At 40.7% G+C, this 22,635-nt stretch overlaps 1 protein-coding gene across 1 annotated transcript; it reads right to left on the reverse strand.

Annotated features, from left to right (window-relative positions):
* Positions 1–428: 428 nt before the first annotated feature.
* EDN3 (endothelin 3) lies at positions 429–16,883 on the reverse strand. The gene is made up of 5 exons (XM_041478591.1): positions 16,560–16,883; positions 15,983–16,199; positions 4,667–4,831; positions 4,065–4,169; positions 429–3,286 (listed from the first exon to the last, which is right to left on the reverse strand). The coding sequence occupies exons 1-4, from the start codon at positions 16,609–16,611 to the stop codon at positions 4,097–4,099; spliced, it is 507 nt and encodes a 168-aa protein (XP_041334525.1). The 5' UTR covers positions 16,612–16,883; the 3' UTR covers positions 429–3,286; positions 4,065–4,096.
* Between the last annotated feature and the right edge of the window lie 5,752 nt (positions 16,884–22,635).

A 22,635-nucleotide genomic window follows, 5' to 3' on the forward strand; every position in this document is an offset into this window, starting at 1 on the left:
TCCAGCTTTGGTGTCCTCTCAGACTGTCACTGCCAGACTGTCACTGCCAGACCCTCTGTGGCTGTCACAAGGCACAGCCAAGGAGGGGAGGTGCAGGTGGTGATGGAGACCTTCTTCCATGGCACTTCCCCTCTCCTGCTGATGAATTTACCTGAAGGGCTTTGCTGTGAGCCCTGAGCTCCTTGGAATTCCTTCTGGGAACACCGGGAACCAAACGGGGCCTCCTGTCCCTCACAGCCCTTTGCATGGGGGCCGCACTCACATCTCTTTGAGGATAAAAACTTAAATTCTTCCAAAGCTCCTTTCTACATAGTTTTCTTGGCTTTTGATCATTTATTGTTTTTATTGCTGTTAACAACACAAAACTGAACTTTTAGTACTGGGAATTAGAATGAATGCTATGGAACTCTGACAGAATTATAGCAGATTTGTACATATATGGTTTTACATTGAATAGAGTAAGAACTGGAACTAATTTGTTGTTACAAAAGTAAAAGTACAAATGTCCTCAAAATAATATCCCAGAACAAGAGTGATTCTGAGGACACCTAACTATGCTAACACTACATGTTGAAAGATGAAAGAGCCTTTAATTCTAACTTTTGCAAATAATCCTTTTATGAGTTATCAGATTTTAAGAGTTGTTTCTTAATTAAAAACATATATTAGTTGTATATGAGTTTATTTCTATGTATCACTTTTTAAAGAGTTGTACTTCCAATTATCTCAACACCTTGTAGTACAAATTAAAAATTAGGTAAAGTGAATCAATGAGGAATGTTACTGGTGACATTTTCTATAAACATGAAATTAGGTCAAAACTGTCTCATGTTGTTAACTGTTCCCAGATGGAACAACGATAGTTCAAAGCTAGAATCCAGCACACACAACTTCCAGGTAAATTCTGTGGTTTATAGGTTTATTTGGAAATATCTACAGTTAACTTCTCCCTCCTCTGAGCTTGATACAACATTATTTCTCATTTTCATTCTTTTGCTGTATTCACAATGGACTGATTTTTACATTAACTGGTACATTGGCACCAGAGTTCCAAAACCAAACCCCTTCAATGTGGAATTCATATAGAAAAAAAAAGGGATTTCTCTTTCCTGAGGAGAAAAAACAACAATAACATCTTTGCCCTCCACTGAAGGGCTAAATCTGCCTCCATGTCAAAGAAAGAATCCAGCTAGATTTTTTTTTTTTTTTGATTGTTTAAAATTAAATTAAAGCGTTTGGGACTGAGGAAGGTGTGAATCCATCTTCAAATGCAACATTTAAATTGAATTCACATGGGGGAAGACAGGAGAATTCCAAACACAGGCTGAGCAGGTCATGTAAAAGCTGAGCTGAGGAGAATCTGGAGGCTTGTTCAGCACTGGGATGTGCTTGGGGCTGGAGCTGAACTCCATGGACATTGTCCACAAAAAGAACTCTCAGGACAAATAACTTTCACCTTGTTTGTCCCAGGGTTAGGGGACAGATGAGGGTTACATTTATAGCAAAAGGGACACAAAATTGAAACTTCACTTTTTATGCACAGTTACTGGCACAGAATTTGTTCTCCTGTTTTCCTACTCAACTCCCAGACTGTCAGGAGAATTATCAACCTCTTAAAGGCAGCAAGCTGTGGGACCTGTGTGGAGGGATTCAGCAGGGAAAGAAATTTCCAGGTCTTGGTCATAAAGGAACACTAGGAACACTAAGCATTCTTAACAAAAATGCCTGATTCTTTTTTAAAAACCCCAAAACTATACAATGTATTTTAAAAAAAGAATACGAAAAAATAGTATGTGTAGTGGTTTTATACAATAAATAATCTATTTTCTATAAATGTACAAAATCAGTTACACAGCAAGTAAGAAACTGATACAAATGCAATAACTGAAAGATATATTTAATTTTATAACTGTAATAATTTATTTATGAAATATATCCACATATATATAAAATATATCATATGTTTTGGCAAAGACCTCCCTTTCTTGTTTTGAACAAAAACCATTACCACTGGTTTAAGCCCTATATAGATATTTTTACTGTTGATTTCTTTTCACTTTTCTTTTGGTCTCCATCTTTCTTCTTCTAAAATATAATTTAACAACAGGGGGTTATTGTTTAACCTGTGTGCCCTGGGGAAAGTCTGCATGAAGATCAGTAAACGCCCAAAAAAAAATTGTAATGTCACAAGTAAGGGATTTCCTCTCTTTTTAAATAATATAGAACAGGATTTGCAAAAGTTACTCTTTTTCCTTTTCTTACTCTTGCATCCTTGTAGCAAAAAGAAGTCCATAATTTCTGAAGAAATCATTTACACTGAAAAATGTCCAGGGTTGGAGTTAATCCTTATTGCCAAGTTTCTGGGTTATTTGGTGCTGGTGTTTCAATGGAGAGATAAAGGTGGGATTTGCAGCACTGGCAAAGCCCAGAGGGTGTGCTGAGGGTGTGACCTGTAGGGGCCTGGGACAGCAAATGGCCAGCACAGAAATTACTCTGATGGCATCAAGTTCCACAGTCCTAGCCTTGCATCTGTAGGAAAATTCTTTGGGATGAATCACTGAAGTTCTGTTCACCAACTACAGTGCATCCCCAAATAATCACTGTAAGTGTGTTTGAGTGGAACTTCCAAGTGCAGGAATAACTTGTGCCTAAATTAGGTAATCTATTGAATACTCAATGTATACTCTTAACTTGCTATAGTTTATAATAATATTTATATTAGCCATTCATATTTATTCTGCATAGATACTGTCATTTAAACATCTGCCACGAAGTTACAATGTGATGATTCAGGCTTGCATACATTAACAAGAGAAATATTTTGTATCTGTTTATTCTTAATGAGAACTGATGTAGAGGCAATCTCCCTCTAACTCTCCACATTCTCCACTTGCAGCTGCCTGCACAGAGCTGTGGATGGATTCTTCAGACACAGAGCAAGCAGTGAGTGAACAGTGTCTATTGTACTTGTTTAAATCACAGAGAAAAACGTTTCCTGAAGCTTTGCATTGCTGAAGTTTGGGTCTGCTTTTGAAGTTTTCCTCAATAGTGATACATTCCCTGCCAGGTTACATGATAAAGATTATCCTTTTCTGAGGCTCTCTCGAGGGGAGAAAAGCTTCTTCATCCAGGTTCCCATGCCCTCAGAGGGGCACTGCTGAAATGGAAGTGTTGCCTACTGCTGAATTCTCCACTGGCATCACACTGAAGCATCAAGTTTGTCCATCTCAAGGGAGAGTTGTAGTTTAAGTTCTTGTTTCTGAGCTCCAGCAAATAAATGTTAAAGCTTTAAAGAAAACAAACCGACAAAGGAATACAGCCAAACTGTTGAATATGCAGCACTAAGTCCCTGTTACCTGAGATAATTTTGGCTGCCCTCCTTGGTTACGTGTACACAGAGCAAGCTCTACACAGTTCTCTAATTAGCTCTACGCAAATAATCACAGCAACAAATTCAGCTTGGGGAATTCTAATCCACGTGCTTCCCTTCATAGCAAAAAATTTGGGGTATTGGTGTGACTTTTTTAGAAGTGACAATATTTGAAACTGGCTACTGGGTCACAGTAACCTCCTGATACCTGACATCAAAAGCAGATTTACTTTTCCCTCCAGATACTTCTTCCACAAAGTTTTTCCTGTTTCTTTACCTTAACACTTCAGCTTTTACTGGAGCACTGCATAGGGATATGTAGCTTAATTTGCTGCAGTGCTAAATGAGGAAAAATATGATAGACAGGAACAGCCCTTGTCCTAAAAAAAAAAAAAAAAAAAAAAACAAAAAAAAAAAAAAAACCAAAATATGTATTGGCTTATAGCCAAATAATCCAACTTTTGAAGGCGTTACATCAGCACAAGAAAGGTTGTAGCAGTTCTCAGTATAGTAAAGTTTATTTTAAAAATTAAATTAGGGAAAAAAAAAAAAAAAAACAAACAAACAAACTCATGGGCCAAATTCTGTCCTTAATTTTGGAAGGAGTGATAATATCCAGTTGAAAAAATTAAGGGTTCTTCAAATACAAATAACATTTATGGAAAGTGAGTATTTCTTTTTAACATTAACATACCTGATTGTTCAGAATCCTCCAGACTCTCTGTGCTACTGAACAAAATTGTGTTCCTCTTCCCTGCATTGGTCTTTCTCCTCTGTCTTCTTCATTGATCCATGATTTCTGTAGAACAGAGATTGCCTAAACTTGTCACTGTGTTCTCATCAATGTCCCCGTAGATGAAATGACAATGTCGTGCTCTTTGTTAGACTGCATAAAACATTCTAGAACACTGCAATATTCAGCATGCCCCTAACTGGACAGATCTGCTGTTTCAAAATCACCACATCATAAAAAGAAACAGAAAAAAGAAAATTCCAAGCAGTACTGACTGGCTCTGGCCTCTTTCCTTCACTTATTAAACTCTGATGTGACACAGGAGTTTTCCTGCTTTTTTTCTTCCTGTTCACTCCCCCATCCCACTGAAGGGGAAGTGAACAAGCATCAGTGGAAGTGCTTGGCTGCTGGCCAGGGTTAACCCACCACAACTGCAGAGGGGAATTTTATTTAAAATCAATACCTTTAATCAGTTCCTCTTGATAAATACATCCTGATTAATTTATCTCCATGAAATGGCCTCATCACGTGGCCAGGTTGCAGTGACAGGGAAAGACACTCACCTCCTTCTGTCCTGCATTCTTCTGCAAAACTGCAAACACTGCTTGTCGTGAGCATCCCAGCAGGAACATCGGAGTGAGGACTGGGGAGCACTCTGAGTCTGGCCTGTGGACCTTTTGCCTCTGAAGCTGCCTCTGTAGTTAGACAGTCCATACGGCACAGTCCTCCTGTTGTGAGAATCACACAGGAACAAATTAAAATTATGTTCCACCTCTTTTCTATTTTAGTGAAGAGATGTGTTGATGGAAAGCAATAAATAGTGGCAGAAAAATCAAACCCTATGCTCATCTAAGTTCTCCCTGTACCAGATCATAACTTCTGCTCCATCAACTCAGGCTTTCACCAAGTTATAAATTAGCAGACAGCTCTACTGGAAGGATTAGTTGCCAGCTACACTAGTAAAAAAAAAAAAAAAAAAAAAGAAAAAAAAATGGAATACCTAAGACGTGATGCAAATACATCCCCGGGTTATTGTTTATTTTACACCTTATTCCTGTGTTGTGTTGGTTTCCCCAGCCTATGCACAAAATCTGTCACATTCAGTGCCGTGGCTGGTCTGAAGTGACAGAGGAGCTGTGCTGATTTCACCAGATCAGTAACATTGTGTAGTTTTCATGTACTTCATGGTTCTGAGTCTGATTTGCCATTAATTTTGTAATTGAAATTAAGAAAACTGTCAGCATGATTCATTTACTGCATTATGTTTGGAACATGACCCGTGGAGTTACACATGCAAGAAACTCCCAGATAATCCTCCTTGCATGGTTCTACCTTTCTGTGAGAGATCCTATTCTGTGTTGCAGCACACCAAGGAATAGTAGGGGGTACCTCTCTTTATTTCTCTGCATGGTTTGCTCTTTAATGGGTTATAGTCAATATTCTTATCAGAAAAGGACATGGTTCATCAGTGCCTGCTAAAATCCCCAAAAAGAGTTGGATAGTTTGGATTGATGTCATGAATTACTCTCTTCCAAACTGTTAAAGAATCTCAATCAACAGCAGCTGTACTCCCCATGAAACTTCTGGAGTCTCACAAAAGTTCCTGAGGACTTGAGAAATGGGCTAAGCAAGCCACAAATCCACAAATGTTAAAAATCTGAAGAGAATCTCATGTTCAAAAGCAAGAAAGAGGAGGGGAGGAGTGGGGAAAAAAAAAGAAAAGAAAAGAAAAAGGCAGGGAAGAGGAAGTCAGAGTCAATCTAGAAAGGTTACAGAAAGGTTACAGAACAAAGCCTGAATAATGAGTCTGGAACCACTACCTTCACATAGCTCTGCTTCTTTCATTTGCTTTCATAAAAACATCATTAGGCTGCTAATGGGATAGCTGCAAATTTTCCATTTTCCCACACACATGGTGGGCTGAAAGGTTCAGAAACATTATTTTCCTAATCTCTGCAATAATTTTGATGCAACATCAGTACAGTTGATGCAAATCATTTATTCAAGCCTCTGCACTCGTAGTACATTTGTAACAGTGCACCTTGTCTTTCACAGCCTGAACCTGTGGAGTTAGGCTGACCATCAAATCATCCTGAGAGAGAGAGAGGGAAAACCACAAGCAGTACTTCTGTGTTCAGAGCCCAGGGGATGGTTTTTCTCCAGCAGGTCCTGCTCTGCCTCCATGCAGAAAATCTTCCTTATTTTCACCACTTTACTCCTATGCCAGGAGAGACCAAGAACACCCATTTTTGTCTTTAAAGACTTTAGGACTTGATTTTGGCCTCCCTTCTCAAACCATCATTTAAAAAGCTTTTTGTTGTCTTTAGGATTAGGTGCAAGTCCCATTTTATAATTTAAGACTATTAATAATTCTATACTGACATCTGCTTTACAATAATGAATGTGAAATGGTTAATGTAGGGAACTTTTGACATAAATAATTGCTCCATGTTCGTATTTTTTTTACACATTCATGTTTTTTATGAAGTAAGAACTGGTATTTAAAGGCAGGAGTGGGGGAAAGTTCCTTTATTTTTAACAGTGGCAAACCCTCTATGAAAACTGTCTGGTAAAATTCTGTTATTTAACTTCCTGCTCCAACTGAGACTGAAATGGAAAGATGAATTTTGTGTGTTTTAGACAATGTGAGAGCCCTGTTTAATGACAGATAGTTTTCCAGGGCATAAAGAAGCTTCTTGCAGCTTTTGCAGATGTCATCCTACATTATGCTAATGAGGCATAAAACACTGTAATATGCTATTCTCATTATTTAAAGTGGTTCAAAAGTTCACCCTTTCAAAATATGATACTGGGCTTTTTACTCTAAAGTTAAGTTTTACCAAAAGCTCTGTGGGACTGAGTCACAGTTTGCCCTGAATCAGAGGCTCTGCCTGATTAGCCAGAGAGAAAGAAGGGCATGAGCTTTATTCTTAATTGCTGCAATTGGAAAATTAATGAACCAACCAGAATTGTCATCAATGTTCGATTTTACCTCAATCCATCAGTATGTGAACTCCAGTGATTGAGGAAAAGGCCCATTACCAATCTGCTGCCTTTCCTAAGAGACAGTAAATTCCAGCAAACAGGAAGGAGGGTAGGATGTAATTATAATTACAAGTGATAAGAGCCATGATTCACAGCCTTAAGCAAAGAAGAAAAGTGATATTTTAGATACTTCTTCTGATCTTTCTAATTAAGTACATTATGCTTCATAGCTTAGAAAATGTAGTCAAGGCTACTTCATTCTCAGTGGACCAGCAGCATGTGCCAATGCAATGACATTTTCAAGTGTTTTAAGTTTCAAAGACTTTTAACCAGAATTAAGTGAAGTTTTTGTGTAAGGTAATGTGCAGGTTTGTCAATCAGAGATAGAAATACAATAATCCAAATATGCCTGGTTTTGGCTTCTAATCCAAAAATTCAAACTCAAACAAGGTTCACTTCAAAAGCAACCCAAAGTCTTTCCAACAACAATCACAAAGAGTTTGATGAATTGTATATGCACAGGGCACTTTGTGTCCCCTCAGTGAGGATAAGGATCAGCTGGAGTAGAGCAGAGGCAGAACTGGGGGGAACTGAACTACCTGAACTACCAGTTCCTTACACTATCTTTTATGACCCAATCTCTGGACAAAGTCCTGGCTAAGGCATTTACTAATATTTTTGGAAATTTCTCTGCAGCATCCACAGGTTTTTAATTAATTCCTTTTTTTTAAGGTTTACATTTCACAAGAAAATTTGAATTCCTGACTTTTAACTCAGTATGCAGCATTTCTTCCTTTAGGAGAATAAAATTCTCCTGAAGTAAACTGATATGAGTTTAAGATATATTTACAGCTAAGATATATTTATAGCTAAGGTGTGCTGTGAGCCCTTTATGCCTTTCTTCTCTACAAAGTGGAGAATAAGCAAACCTAGACATTTCTGAATCAGCCTTTCCAAGGTACTTCTTTGAGCTGGCATCTGACTGGCAACATCCAAATCTGTGATTTCTGAGGCATTACACTCTTTTGGGAGGTTCAGAGTGATTACTCCAGCCAGCCAATGGGTGCACAAAGGTCTGCATGCTCAGTTCTTTAGAATTTTCTAACAAAGAGAAGGTCTGAGTTTAAGGAAATAGTTGCTTCTTCAGTATAAGCTATTTGTTCTTTACTCTGTATGCAAAAAAAAAACCCCAACAAAACCGTCACAGCTCTCCAGTACTTGCAATTATTCCATGTGTTGTAATTGTGATTAGTCAATGCAACAGATAATGAAACAAAGATAATCTCATGTATAACAGAGCAGCACAGGACTAATCCAAGCACAGTGTGTTCTTGTCAGATTGGATATCAGAGGCTGAAATAACCTAGATTATTTGTGTACTTCGTGTCCACAAAACACAATCAGAAAAGCTCTCCCCCTAAGAGCCAGCTAGCTCTTCCAGCTAGGAAGGTTTTGCCATTAAATTAACAGAAATAGGCATTTGTTTGTTGAAAAAAAAAAAGAGAGGAAGTACCAAGCAATTGGTACCAAGTGATTTTTCCACTGAACAGCCATTCTGAAACAGTGAAAATCTTCCACAGAAGAAATCTGCCTGTTGAAGGATTAATACCTTCAGGTTGAATTGGGAATTAAGATTTGCCTGAGTCCTGCTGTCCCCCACTCACAAGGAAGGGTCAGAATTCAGACAGACAAATCCAATTTGTTCATTTTAATTTTATAACATGTGGCTGAGTTTCTCATGCTATGTTATAATTGATCTATGAGCTGCTATTATCTTCTACTTTCCCAGCCACTTAAACACAGCAGATACCTCCAGGGCACTGGAGAGTTTCAGCCAAAACAAAGGGATGAGGGGGTTGCAGCAACCATCTTAGATGCTGTGATTTCAGGATTTAGCCAATATATTTTCTGGCACACATCCAGGCCAGCAAGGCTCCCAACAGTCTCCAGTGTTTTCAGATAATCCCAAAATGTAGAGGTTCCCTGATAGAACCACTGAGAGTAAAGGAAGCAAAATTTACCATCCTCCAAGTGAGAGAAAATGTCCCTAGAATGAAGTATGATGCTTGGGGGAAATAACAGATATTTCTGTGTATATTTTAATATAAAGGCCCTGCAGTAGCACTGTGTAGCTTTACAGATGAAGAGATCATTGGCTGCTCTGGAAGTTGGCTCCAGCTCTTCCTTTAACAGGCGTGGGTTTTTAGGAGCTCATAATAGAGGCACCTCCCATATTAACCCATTCTTATCATTATTCAAGGAGTAAAACATCTCCAAAGATGCCTGACTTGTTGCTTTGGTCACCCTCTCCACATTCTCAGAAGCTGCACTTTTTCTGAGTAGTTTTTTGAAGTTAAAGCTACTTTCAGATGAAACAACTTTTATCCTTTATAGCCACACCTTTCTTTCCCACATCCTCAATTTAGTAGTGCTCAGTGTTCCTAGATACTGAACAGGCTCCTATTATCCAAAAACATGCACCTCCATGACCTTGCTGTCTTATCCTTTAATTAATACTTGCTAATTTGCGAGGATGCCAATTAGTTTTAGCTCACTAATTACAGCTAACTTAGGTAATGTAATAAGCCAAGGATTGCACACATCTGCTTCACCGCTCAAGTTCACTGACCACGTGAGTTCTTTGATTTTCCTCCCCCTGGGGCTTCTTGGTACCCAGGTCAGGCACGGTGAGAATCTGGAGGCTGTTTATCACTCTCCATCCTCCTCCTGTAGCTGTCAAAGGGGTGTTACAGGTTCTGTTTCTCAAATATGGTCAGAACAATAGCGGAGTTGTGCAGTGAAAAGTTGGGGTATATTTACTGGGGTAAGCAATATGAAGCAAGTCTGGGGGTGTCCATTAACACCCCAAATCCCCAGAGAGGCTGGGTAGAGCTCACCTGACCTAATAAACTGAGCCAGTGTGCCACAGAAATACCTCTCTCAAAACAACTCTCAGCATCTCCTTCCGTGCCTCATGTCAACACAAATCTGCTCCCAGCCCCGTTACAAGATATATGATCATTAATTTAAAGAAATAAGTAAAATTTGGAGCAGCGTCTTCTGTCTGTCAGGTCCAAATTCACATTATTCCTGTTCTCCCTCTGACTGGCAGTCAGTACTATCAGTACATGGTTCTTACCACTTACAGTGGTACAAAACCACTGAGGTAAAGCCCAAAAGGCAGAGCAGCTGGGAAATATGGATGAAATGAATCAAATTAAGATTTTTTCAAACTAAAACACAGAATACTTATTGCTGCTTCAGAAGCCACCCCAGCAGTGCACACAAGGAACACACACTAATGCATGTTCCTACCTCTCTCTACAGCCTGTAGAGTTCAAAACCCACCGCTGGTTTAAAAACAAATAAAACAAAAACCCGGGGGAAAATAAACACATGGTGTTAAAATGTAAGACTGGTGAAAGTGACTGTGGTTTGACAGCCCTCAAGAGTGTTTATTCTTAGAATTAGACCAGCAGGAGCAGCAGTGGTGAAATTTCAAAGCCCTGGCTATCAGCATGTCTCATCCCTGACCTCATCTTCTCAGGGCCAGCTCCTGCAGGGACTGGGATTGGAACTGCACAGCCAAATCATTTCAAGTCTTCCTGAGGTTGCTGTAAAACATCAGTCTAGGAGTTCTGTCAGTAAGCTCAGAAGAAATATTCTATTTCTAGACTGAGGAGGGCATGCAAGCTATGCACACTTCAGACAGAGAGACACTGCAAGTGTGAGGTCAGTACACATTTCAAATATGTAAGAATATCTCTTTGAATAGAGAGGCCTAAAAACAATTTGTCCACAATAAAATATAACAATTACAGCAGGAGCCTGTTACTATGTTCAGTAAATCTATTTGAAATATTCTTCATTTCACATGAAGATTTTGCAAGACAAACAGATTCCACATGTTCCCATGGATAGTAAAGATTGCAAAATCAGGGCAAGCTTCATTCAGAAAAATAAAATCAACTCAACAAAGATTCATCATTTCAGTTTTGGCACTTGGTTCTGAAGGTTAACTATGTGCACTGTTCAGCTGACAGATCAGCTTCCTTATTTGAGCTTCCTGGCTGGCAGCCACTGTTTTATCATCATGCCTCTGACTAGCAGGGATTTTCAATCTGATCTAGAGTTTATAAGCACCTGCTTAATTGTTCTGCTGAACAAGAGATCTTTAGCTGTGTACTTTTATTTCCAGTAAAATACTTCACACCAATACATCACCTATACTTATTTAATGATAAATAAAATTATCCAGAATTGGAGTAATTATAATAATTTAGAACATCACTTAATGTCCATAAGGATTAAAAGCATCTTTGCTTTTAAATTTTGTAATGTGGGCTTCCATTCAACAAAATTCAATCACCAAAGAGATGCAGGTAACAAAAAGATGTTATGAAGGAAAAGTTGGCCAGCAGCACATGCAGTTAGAGCAGAGTAACCTCTAGGTTGTATTAAATCTTGTCTGTTGGAACACCATCCTGAGGCATCATCTGTGTGTGTGTGAGCAAAACTGTGAGTGAAGTGATGATAGGCTACAGATTGTTTCCATTCTGAGATGACTTTCTGATGGTAACCTAAGTCAGTAATGAGCAAAGATCATTTGTAGGAGAGCTGGGTGCAGGTGGGATCTGCTCAGGCTGTTTAGCTCCTGACAAACCCATTCATCATCACTTACAGACACAACCACAAGTGTCTGAAAAGCCTTTCTCACCTCAGCCAGTGGTCACCTGAGGTCAGGAAAACACATTTCTGTTGGGCACTGTCTGGAGCTAACTTGATGCTAAGGATTATCTGACTTGCTCAAGTCACAGAAACAATTTTTTTATTAAGTGACAAAATATCAGATCCTTCCAGTGTCCCCACCTGCTCCCACAGCATGGGACACTGACCAGATCCCCTCCCAGTGTGTCCCACACAGCGGAGACAGACACAAGTCCTGTCCCTGTCCTTGCCCTCCCCCAGAGGAAACAGAACATGTGTTAAGTACAGAGGATCAGAGCAGCAACACAGTGTTAGACCAAAATCTGCCTTTCACTTTTTCCATCCAATTTTCCTGATTCAGAAACTCATATTAACTGGCAGACAGAACTCTTAGATCATCATGAAACTGGTCTTTACAGTGTGGTCACAGAATTTCATTCACTCCTCTTTTGAACATAATAACAAATACCAAAGTGACGTGTCATTTAGGAAAGAAAAAACACTTTTGCTTTGGTTTAGACCCTTCAAAAGAAATGTTCTTATTTTTGGTGCTTAGTTTGAGTGAGGAATTCTCCTTTGGAAATATCTGGATTATTGCCATAGATGCACATTACACTTTTATTTTAGAATTGAAGACCACTTGAGTATCTGTGCCCTCACGATAGTAACACTTTCTTAGGAGTTGTCACCTTTTTAATCTATCATTCATCATTCTGAGCATCAATAGAGCTTCCTGCAGCAACATTCATGTTATTAAGTGAAGGAACTGTTATAATTAACTGCTATTATTACTGTTGGATGCACAACCTCTGTTCATATTGAAATATAGGACCCCTCTGAAGTAGTGCAGATCTAAAAGTAGTCTTGCCCATATTTTGTTCTCTTGCCTGTATTTTCTTCTTTAATTTACAAAATTAAGCATCAAGCGGTGCCTGTATTATGTCAGTGGCTACTGTTTGAAAGACAATTAATTATTTAAAATGTGTCTGTAACTATAGATCAAGATAAGCATAATTAATCACTTGGCAAAAAAAAAAAAAATACATTGCAAACTAATTCCTGGCTAATCAATCTTATCAGTGAGAGCAGTTTACCAGCTTTTAATTACCTTTGTTATGCAACCTTTGTTTGTCTACACCACATAATTGCATTATTCTCTTCTGACTTACCTGCCTTTCTTTAGGTCATCTTCTTTTCCACTTTCCCCCTGTTCCCAGAATGAAAGACTCACTATATCCAAACAACTCTGGAGCTCCTCATGGTCTGGACTAGCAGTGGTTCACAGTCAAGTATAGAGCAATACTCAAAACATGTGTGCAGAGATAATTTCTCATTTAATTGGTGAAAGCTGCAGGGAGTCAGAGGCTCCACATTCTGCAATTTTGTGCTTTTCTACAACCGTCACCCTGCTGATCTAAGTGGTTTCTCAGCAGGGATAGAAATAGACCTTCTATTGTCACTCTGCCTCCAACAGCTTCAATAAAAACTTTAACTGCTTTTCCAGAAAAGGAGGAGAGGCCATGACCAAGATTTGTTTTGGATATATTACCACAATGCTTAACAGCTCTTGTTGGGAAAAGCAGAAGAAACCAGAGGAGGAATTAAAGTTTGTCTTTAAAGTATAGAGGCAAGAGTAGCCTGAAAACAGAAAGTACTGAGGAAATTTTGTGGGGAACAAGAAGATATAAAGTGAAATAAATAGGTCAGGGGCGAAAGAAAGAAAAACATAAGAAGCAATTGTAGGGTTTGATGTAGTGGGGAAAAAAAAATAAATAAGCAAGAAAAATACCAGAATCAACAGATGTCAGGAAAACTTCTCCAAACTTTACACCAACTTTCAGGCCTCTCACTGTGTGTATGATCCTCCAAGCTGCATTGGAGCCAAATTTTTAGTAAATATAAAAACTTTCCACAACATGTGTACAAGAGCAATGTAAAAGCCCCTTTTACAAGCAGCCATCTGTACACATCTCGTGGTTAGTTCCATTTCAAAGAAGTAGTGTAACTTGCTCAGGATATTAAATTGCCCAAGCAGGCCTGGTTCCCCTCTTTCACATCCAGAAGAACCTCTTGACTTCCTGAAATGTTATTCCAAATCAATCACCAGAGCAGAATTAGTGCTGCTCATGGCACATGGAATCTTAAATCCTGCTGCTCTTGTTGCACTGAAATGGTTCCAAATATCCAATACACTTAATTTAATGTTTACCTCTGCCTTGGGAGCATTCCTAGGAAGAATCCTGGGACTTCTGAAATCACAACTGTGCTGTGACAAGAGTTTTGTACCACTGTCACCTGTCCATGGAGCAGGTCAGCAAACCTTCCCACTTCAGACAGAGCCCAGGAAATTCAGTCCCTGCTGGACTAATTCCAGGCTAATTTCACCATCATCCACCCACTCTTTGTCAGCCTCAGAGGGCTCCCAGTACCCCAATTCACCCAGTTCCAACAGTGCTGTTAGGTTATACAAGTTCATGTCTTTGGAGCTAAAAATGTATTATTCTGTGTGAATAATTAATATTAAAATTGAATGTATTCATTCTATGGTTTGTACAGAAACATCCCATCACATGGCGTAAAAATTATAAAAAGATAATTTCCTAGTCCTCACATTAAATCATTTCAGGTTAACCTATACCCAGTGGGGGTAGACTTTACAGATCTGCTGCTATTTTATGTACAACTGACTTCAGTTAAGAAAATAAAGACTTAGAACCCCAACTGTTTAATATTTGGATTATTATACAGACTTAATTGCCAATTCTACACGTATCATGAAAATGTTATATGCCTTGTTTTCTAATTTTTTTGTTCTTTCTTTAGTGATGCTGGCAAAAAACTCTCATGTAGGAAAACTCTCCACATCAGTGAATTAATGCACACTAAATAATTTTGGCCATGGAATGAAAATTTTAAGTCCTGTAGACTTAAAACAGGATATCCAAAAAATAGGAAAAAAAAAAAAAAGGAAAAAAAAAAAAAAAAAAAGAGGAGTGTGTGTTTAAAATTAGCAGAAGTCTATTTATTCAGTGCGTAGGGGAAAAGGAATGTCATTCCCCCATTTTCACTGGTGAGGTCTGACTTAAATTTACTGAGTCATAAATATTTGGCTAAAATAACCCTAAGTAATCCTGGAGTGGATTAGTGCAGGTATGGAACTCGAAGAATTGAATGACTTGTGTGAATACATGATACTCACAGGTTGGTAGAAGTTCAAAAGACGTCATCAGACATGGCCTCTAGCCAGGACACACACGTGAATTTACAAATTAAGTGCCCTAAACCCCATTTGACTTAACCTAGTTTATGGCTACTTTCTATTTTTCTACTCCTTTTGTAATTTTAATCTCATTAAAAGCTTTGCAATCGATTCAAAGGCAGATATGAATCAATACAACTGTTCCCAGACTTTAGCCACCAGAATACTTCAAGTTCACATCCCAGAGTCTGAAAATCTTGAATTCTTGAAGTCATTTGTTCTCAGGTTCATCTGATGTCCTAATTATTTTTGTGCTGAACTGATCGCTGTGGTTGCTACAGGAACCTGTTAGCTGGCAGAATCTTTACAAATCTGTTCTGGTTACTCAGCAAGACAGGATATATACAGTGGTGTAGGAAAAGGAGGCCTCTAACCTTTGGGATGTAGGCAAAGTGTCACCCTTCCTGGATACTTTCTTCCCATTAAGCACTGTCAGTGCAGAGCAGCTTTTCTGCACGTGTGCTCCACCCCCACCGCCCTGTGTGGAGCTCAGAACTTCCAATCCAGGGCAAACGGCTTCAAAATTTGTTTTTATTACGAGTTGAAACAAAAGCCTGTGTTTCCGCAGAGCACAGTTGTAAAATGCTTTCTTTTGTAACATCTTAAAATCTGGCATATTGAATTTTTCAAACATTATCTTAACGTCTCGGTATTTTTCCGCACTAATTTGTATCAAAACTGGCACATCTGCACGCACGCACACTACTCCTGCTCTCCCAGCGGGTGAGATGTCAGAGCCACTTTTCTCGTGGGAAATCACCGCTATTCCCTCCTGTCACCGTGCCCGGCACGCCGCGGTGCCTGTCCCGCTGTGCGGGGTCCCGGGCCGGGCAGGTGCCGGCGCTGCGGGGCTCGGGGGGCTGCGCTGGGCTCCCCCCGTCCCGCGCTGACCGCCGCCCGCTCCCCGCCCGCCATTTCCCGCACTCACTCGGGGGTGTTGATCCAGATGATGTCGAGGTGGCAGTAGTACACGCACTCCTTGTCCTTGTAGGTGTAGCAAGTGCAGCGCCGGGCCCGGTGCCGCAGCGCTCCGCCGTCCGCCCTGGCCCTGCCGCCCGCGGCCGCCGCCGCTCCGCTCTCGTCGCGCTCGCGGTGTCCCGGGCCGGCCGCCGGCAGCGCGGAGCGGGGCCGGGGCAGCGCGGTCCCTGCAACAGCCGCGCTCAGCTCCCGGCAAATCCCGGCAAATCCCGGCGCCCCGACCCCGCACACCCCCGCCCGCAGCCCCCTCGGGCCGGGCCCGACCCATCCCCGCTCCCTGCGGAGTCCCGGGGCGCCGGGAGCACCGTTATGTTCGTGTGCGCCCCGGGCTGCAGCGCCAGCCCGCCGGGTTCGGGAGAAACCAAAGGATGGCTTTGCAGTCCCGTTCTTTACAGCGCACCGGAGTGGGCTGCTGCTTACAGCCTTTTGGAAGGAGAGGGGGAAAAAAAAAGGCAACACAAAAAACCACCCAGCCTTTCTTTGTGTGCATGCGTGGAAGTGGGCAAAGAAAGAGAAATTCACGTTACCTGCAGTCGACGTAATCGTAAGTCCAAAGAGGAACAATAAACCCAGCTCCATTAAACCCAAATTGCACGCTGGTTAACTGCAGGCAAAGGTGAACTGCAGGCGCGACTGAACCGTTCCAGAAAGGATCACTTCAGGTTGGAGGCAGGGAATATCCTGGGGCTGGCGGCACACGCTGCTCCCGGGAGTTGGCTCCCACACGGAGGTGTGATTAGCGCTTCTCCCTCACAGTTAATTTCCTCCAGTGCAGACTTAGTCCTGAAGGGGAGAGTGTTGTCAAAAGAAGGGAAGATCCATCTCTCGGCTTTTCCCACACACACCTCCCACCCCACCCCCAAATCTGATCAGCAACCGGAGCTGCTGTTTTCCAGCTGCAGACGCCTCCCACCCGCCGACAGCTGCCGGCCTCCCCCGGGGCGCGGGCCGGGGGCGGGCACGGCCCCGCACCGCCCCCGCTGCCCCGGCAGGTAACGGCCGGGCTGGGGCAGCACATCCTCCCGGCAGCGCCGGGGGAGCCACAGCCCGCTGGGCTGCTCCTGCTGCTCCGGTTCATGGCTTTGAAATTACCTGATCCTCTTGCTCCGTGTCTGATTCCAGGAGGAATCGCTTGTGTAATAAAAACGCAGCTTTTTGTGTCAAAGCTGGGCTACAGGTTTGAGTGTTGCTTGGGGTTTTTTTTTCTCTTTCCCCACCCCCAAGACTCTCCTACCGATTTCTCTGGGTGAAATTAAGTCACCAATTTATTCATACTTTCTTTTCCCTACTTACCTATGAGCACCTCTTTGCAGGCAAAGCCACCTAAAGTGCAACACTTAAGACAAATTTCATATTGTGTAAAATACCTGATAGCTGGGCCTAGAAGAGCACTCCAGCTTGTGGCCCCATTTTCTATCATAATATCAGTTATTAAGTGATAATAGGTAAGGGTTTAAGATAATTGGCTGTATCTTTTCTTACAGTAGTATGTGCAGTATATCCTGTTTAGGGAAACACATGTTAGAGAGAGCACATGGAGACAGGCTGCAAACTTAATTGTGGATATTTTAAATCAAAGTGTTTCATTTAAGAATGTTTCAGTACTAACAGAGCTGTAGCCAAAATTTCTTCTGTGTATCATGCCAATTTAACATGTCCACTAAAATCTGTAAGAAACTGGTTGGAAGATCACCCAGGAGTTGTCCAAGTGAGGAACACTGTTCTCTGCAACCTCACATTCTTCTCCAGCCCTGCCCCCGACTCCAGCTTCTGGTGTGGACTGTCCAGTAACACTTGCAAAGAAACCTCATTAAGATGTCATGTTTTGTCAGCTTGTCAAGCCTTGCCTTTTGTCAGTGCCTGAAGATTGAGAGGTTGGAGTGGACCATGTTCCCAGCTGCTCACAAAAGCACGGTGGTCACCAGGCAGGGCAATAGCCTCAAGCAAGCCCACAGCTCTCTGTGGAAATTTAAATTGCTTTTATTTCACCCTGTTTGTGCAAATGACAAGATGTTCTCGTAATTAATACAGGGGGGAACCTGTAAACTACTGACCTGTACATTACTACAGAACCCCTGTAAATTACTGAATTTAACAGTATATTGAAGTTCATGCTCAAACTGGGAAAAAAATGCTTACTCACCTTGAGAGATGAGGAACTGCAGTGACCTGAATGTTTGTACCCTTTGTTTTGCTGGGTTAGGGAGGGTCTGTGTGTGTTCAAGTCAAGCTCCCCAAGCATCAGCAGAATTACAGAGTTACAGTTCAGCCTCACAGTCCTATGGGTGCTCTGTTTTGAAAAATATTATGACAAAACATCTCTGAAAAAAGGAATTGGTTTGAAGTTATTTCAATTTGTTATATATCTAGAAAAAAAATTGCTTCAGATCAGGAAGTTCTAGATATTGTACTCTCATGCTGTTGGATACAGGATTGATTTTGGCAAATGCTTATGATTGTGTTTTAACTTATCGGGAAAAGAAAAAGAAGATTTATTGTGCAGTTACTGTTTAACAGAACACTGAGAGAGTAGGAAGTACTGGTTACATGTTGCAGGTATTATAAATAACAATTACATCAGTCTAAATTCTGATTCATTAATTTCATTTTCCTTATTGCAACTATTACTAATTTTTATTATAATAATGCAAATTTATCATAGAAATGAGAAATATATAATATTTATCATACATATAGATATGTCATGACAAAACAAAAAACTGTGTTGTGTGTGAACTGATTTAACAATATTTTTCAAAAAATTATTGTGTTTTCTACATGAAATTTTGAAGGCATCTTCTACATTGTTCTACCTTTTCTTCCGTGTGCTTTAATCTCTGAAGAGCCAGGGGAGACCATATCAGCACCCACTGCTGTGCAAACAAAAGGAGTAATAAAATATATTCTTAAATCAGCTACCAGAGTTCAGAAATTAAGGGCAAGGGTTTGGCCAAATGACCTAATGTAAGCTTTAGAAGAAGATAAGACATAGACTCTACAGGAAGAAAGATACTCTCATCAAAGGAATTAATACTTCTGGTACTGTAGGCCTGATTCTCATTTTCATTGATTATCAAGTTGTTTGGGTCATGTATTACCTAATGACTTGGGAACTTTTTTTTTTTTCATAAATAAAACACTCTCTAAACAAGAAACATGATTAAGGAAATAGCAACAAATAAATTTTTAAAATCCAGGGTCTCTTTTGATTTGGGATAAGAAATAAAAGTTATCTGGATATGATTGTCAGTGATATTTATATATGATGCAAAATAGTTTTGTAAATCTATTTAATGATTATGTTTTCATTTAGTAAAAAAAAAAAAAAAAGAAAAAGAAAAAGAAAAAGAAAAAAAAAAACCAGTAAAACCAGTAGTAGCCTTGGAGGTAGCAGGCAGAGATTGGAAGCCAACAGATCTAATTCACAGTGTTTTTCAGCTTTTAATTTAAAGTTGTTTTACTCCATAGATTTTTTTTTTTCTTTTCCAGTTTCAAGACCTTTAGGGTGGATGGGTACTTTGCATAAATCTTGAGGGCCATGGACAAAATGTGTAGAATTAATCCTTCTCTTTATACCTTCAATCTTCCCAATTCCACCACATCCCCTCCTGCCCTTGTGCAGCCCTGGCAGTGCTGAGCCCGGCTCAGACAATGGGAATTCCCCAGTCCTGGGACACTTCCTCATTCTTAGGGCCACCCAGGCAGCTGAAGAAAGACAATCAGCAGATCTGCCTCATTGCTGGGTATAAATATTGTATATTTGAGAACTTCTAATTGACTGAAGGGAGAATAATCTCAGGGATGAGGTCAAGGCTGAAGGAGTCCTGGAATGTGGAGCAGCTGAAACAGATGATGTTAAGGCAAGTAAGCTCAGATTCCAGATTTTATATGCGAAAACCCTGGGCTGCCATTTCAATTAGGAACATAATCTTGGGTTTGTTTAGGACTCCTCTGCCCCTTGTATCCCTGCTTTATACATCCACTCCTGTGATTGTGGGGCAATCAGAGCCCCCAGCAGTAATTCCACAGCATTTAACCTTCATCATACAGGTGACTACACAAAGCAGTTGTGACTTACAAAGAAGTTCCAGATGTGTTTAAGTAAAGTCGGTTACTGAGAGAAACCACGTTAAAAGCTGAGTTCCTAGGATGTATTTACACGAGTAATAAAGCCTGTAGTTAAAAGGTAGGGTAAGGTTTCAGCAGCAGTGCAGGATTTTTTGGCACTGATGCCTGTTCTTACAGCTCCACAGCAGGCCAGGAGGAAAGCCTGATCAATACAGATATGGTCCTAAATAAAGACAACCAATCTAATGCTTTATAAACTATTCATACCTCTTTTCCCACCCTCTTGCTTCCTATTAGTCACTGTGTTCTTTAGTGTTATTGAAAAAAAAGGTCATATTAAGCTGCAAACTCTGTTTAGTAGCACACTCTGCACCACTCTCACAAAGCAAGCAACTTCATAGTGGTAGCTGATGTTGGAAAAATGTGCTGAAATCAGTAGGTTCTCAAGAAAACCTTATCTTCTGATTAATATTTGTTACTTTTTGCTGGAGTTCTATAGGCAGAAAGCTGAAGTTAATCTTGTCTCCCCTCGTGTTTCAGACAGTCCCATTCAGAGCCCTTTGATGTCAGTGCAAAGAATCCCATTTTTAGTGGCCTTTGAACCAGATGTAGTAAAAGGGCAACTGAGCATTTGTAGGGGTTGCAACTGGGTAACTTGCTTAAAGGAGGAGAGTTTGGATACTCCTTTCTGTTTTCCCCTTTTTTTTTTATTACTTTTAGTATTTATATATCATTAAGAGTAATGTAGATTCTTGGTAAACAGTGAAGAAGACTAATGCCTCAGCTCTGAGTGCTTCACTTTATTTAGATAAAAGCAAAGCAAAGAAGGAGCTCTGTGGCTGTTTTTCAGCCACACTAATTTAATGATTCCTGCTTGTTACAGCTATTGTGAAATTTAGGAAGGAGTTTGCATAAGATAACATATCCTGCTGTTGTAATGTACTGGAGACAGGGCTCAGATCTGTGGATAAGGAATGCTGCAGAAATCCTAAGTGTTATTATCACTACACACCACTCTCCCCAGGATCTGAACCTGACCTCCCTTCCTTGATCCAAACAATCTCTGTCTTTGTGAAAATAATAGGATTTGACAGGAAGAGAATTTTCCATAATTATTATGTGAAGCAGTTCTTTTCCTTCACATTTATTCATGTTTGGGCATGTTACTGAACGAAGAGAATTACATATCAAAATGTGATCAATCTGAACACTTCCAGTGTTTGTAAAGAATGGACAGAGAGCTGCCAGCAAATAAGAAGCTGGAGGTGAAAAACTGATGTGGTTGTCTTGCCAAAAGAACTTCACACATTTAAAAATGAGCAAGGGCTTGGGAGGGACAGCTTGTTTTTGGAGGTGCAATGGCGGGGAAGAAAACTCAAGCACCAAAACAAATCATTTTGGGCAGAAGCCAGTCTGGAGGGTGGTGTGGAGAGGGAGGGAGTGGTGTGCATGTATAAGGGTTTGGGTCTGGCCTGGTTTTCCTTCCTCAGCAGACTGATAGGAAACTTGTGGTCAATCATTTGTAGTGTGAGTGGCTGGGGGAGTCTGCAGTCCTGGGAGGAGAGGGAGGTGTAAAGATAAGCTGCAGGAAGGGGGCTTGAGAGTGGGGATGTCCCCAGAGCTATGGCTGACCCTCAGGTTATTATACAAAAAGTGAGATCCATGTGCTTCTCTGACAGCTCCTCCTTGGGAGCTCCCGTTCCTGGAGCTGGAGCCTGCCTGGATGCCTTTGAAGAGGCTTTTTTTGCATTTGTTGGAAAGCCAAAGGACCAAAAGCCCTGAATCCACTGTCCTGCCTGGAGCAGAGCCTGCAGGAAGGGTGCCCTGGGCTGCTGGAGAGGTGAGTGTTGGCCAGTGCCACTGCTGTGCCCTGGGAGCTCCTGGAACAGCAGTGGGGGGTACTGGGGCACTTTTTACAGCTCTTTTTGAGCAGAGATGCAGCAGCTTGGGTGGAATAAAAGCCTAAAGCTTGTTCTGCAAATCATGTGGTTCATAGCTCTTCTGGCTGTGAAGAGCTTTACAACATCTGCTGGCTTTTAATTAAAGGCACAGATTTTGCAGAAAAGCTTGGCCTCTCTGGGTTCTGCTGATTCCTTTTTGCCTGGTTAAGCACTTTTGGGGTTTTTCTCTTGCTGTGGCTCTGTGATGTGACCTGCAGGTGACTGCAAGTATTAAAAATTCCCTGTGTTAGAGCCCTGATAGACAGGAATATCTATTTACAAATCCATAGGTGAGACAGGTGTTTTCTAACAGCCAGTCTTGTTACATAATAAGGGCAGTCTGGAGCAAAGCTTAATGTAATATGTGGTGCAAAAAATGTGCACATTGATGGCAAAAACCTGATTTATTGTAAAGCAAAGCTTAATGTAATATGTGGTGCAAAAAATGTGCACATTGATGGCAAAAACCTGATTTATTGTATATGATGTGCCCAGGTGGACCAGACTGTTAATGTACAGCAGTCAGAATATTGTGTGATAATAATTTATTCACCTATGTAAAAACCAAACAGGCTGGTCATAACCACCTTTATTC

Source organism: Pyrgilauda ruficollis, unplaced genomic scaffold, assembly GCF_017590135.1.
Source record: "Pyrgilauda ruficollis isolate IOZ18807 unplaced genomic scaffold, ASM1759013v1 scaffold45, whole genome shotgun sequence".
Lineage (NCBI taxonomy): Eukaryota > Metazoa > Chordata > Aves > Passeriformes > Passeridae > Pyrgilauda > Pyrgilauda ruficollis.

Bases quoted from the DNA above. Each gene is read 5' to 3' on its own strand.
- EDN3 (XM_041478591.1), bottom strand. From the start codon at position 16,611: ATGGAGCTGGGTTTATTGTTCCTCTTTGGACTTACGATTACGTCGACT. The intron at 4,832-15,982 runs GTGAGTGCGGGA...TTCTCACAACAG, and splicing joins ATCTGGATCAACACCCCCGA to GAGGACTGTGCCGTATGGAC. The intron at 4,170-4,666 runs GTGAGTGTCTTT...TCTGTTCTACAG, and splicing joins AGAATGCAGGACAGAAGGAG to AAATCATGGATCAATGAAGA.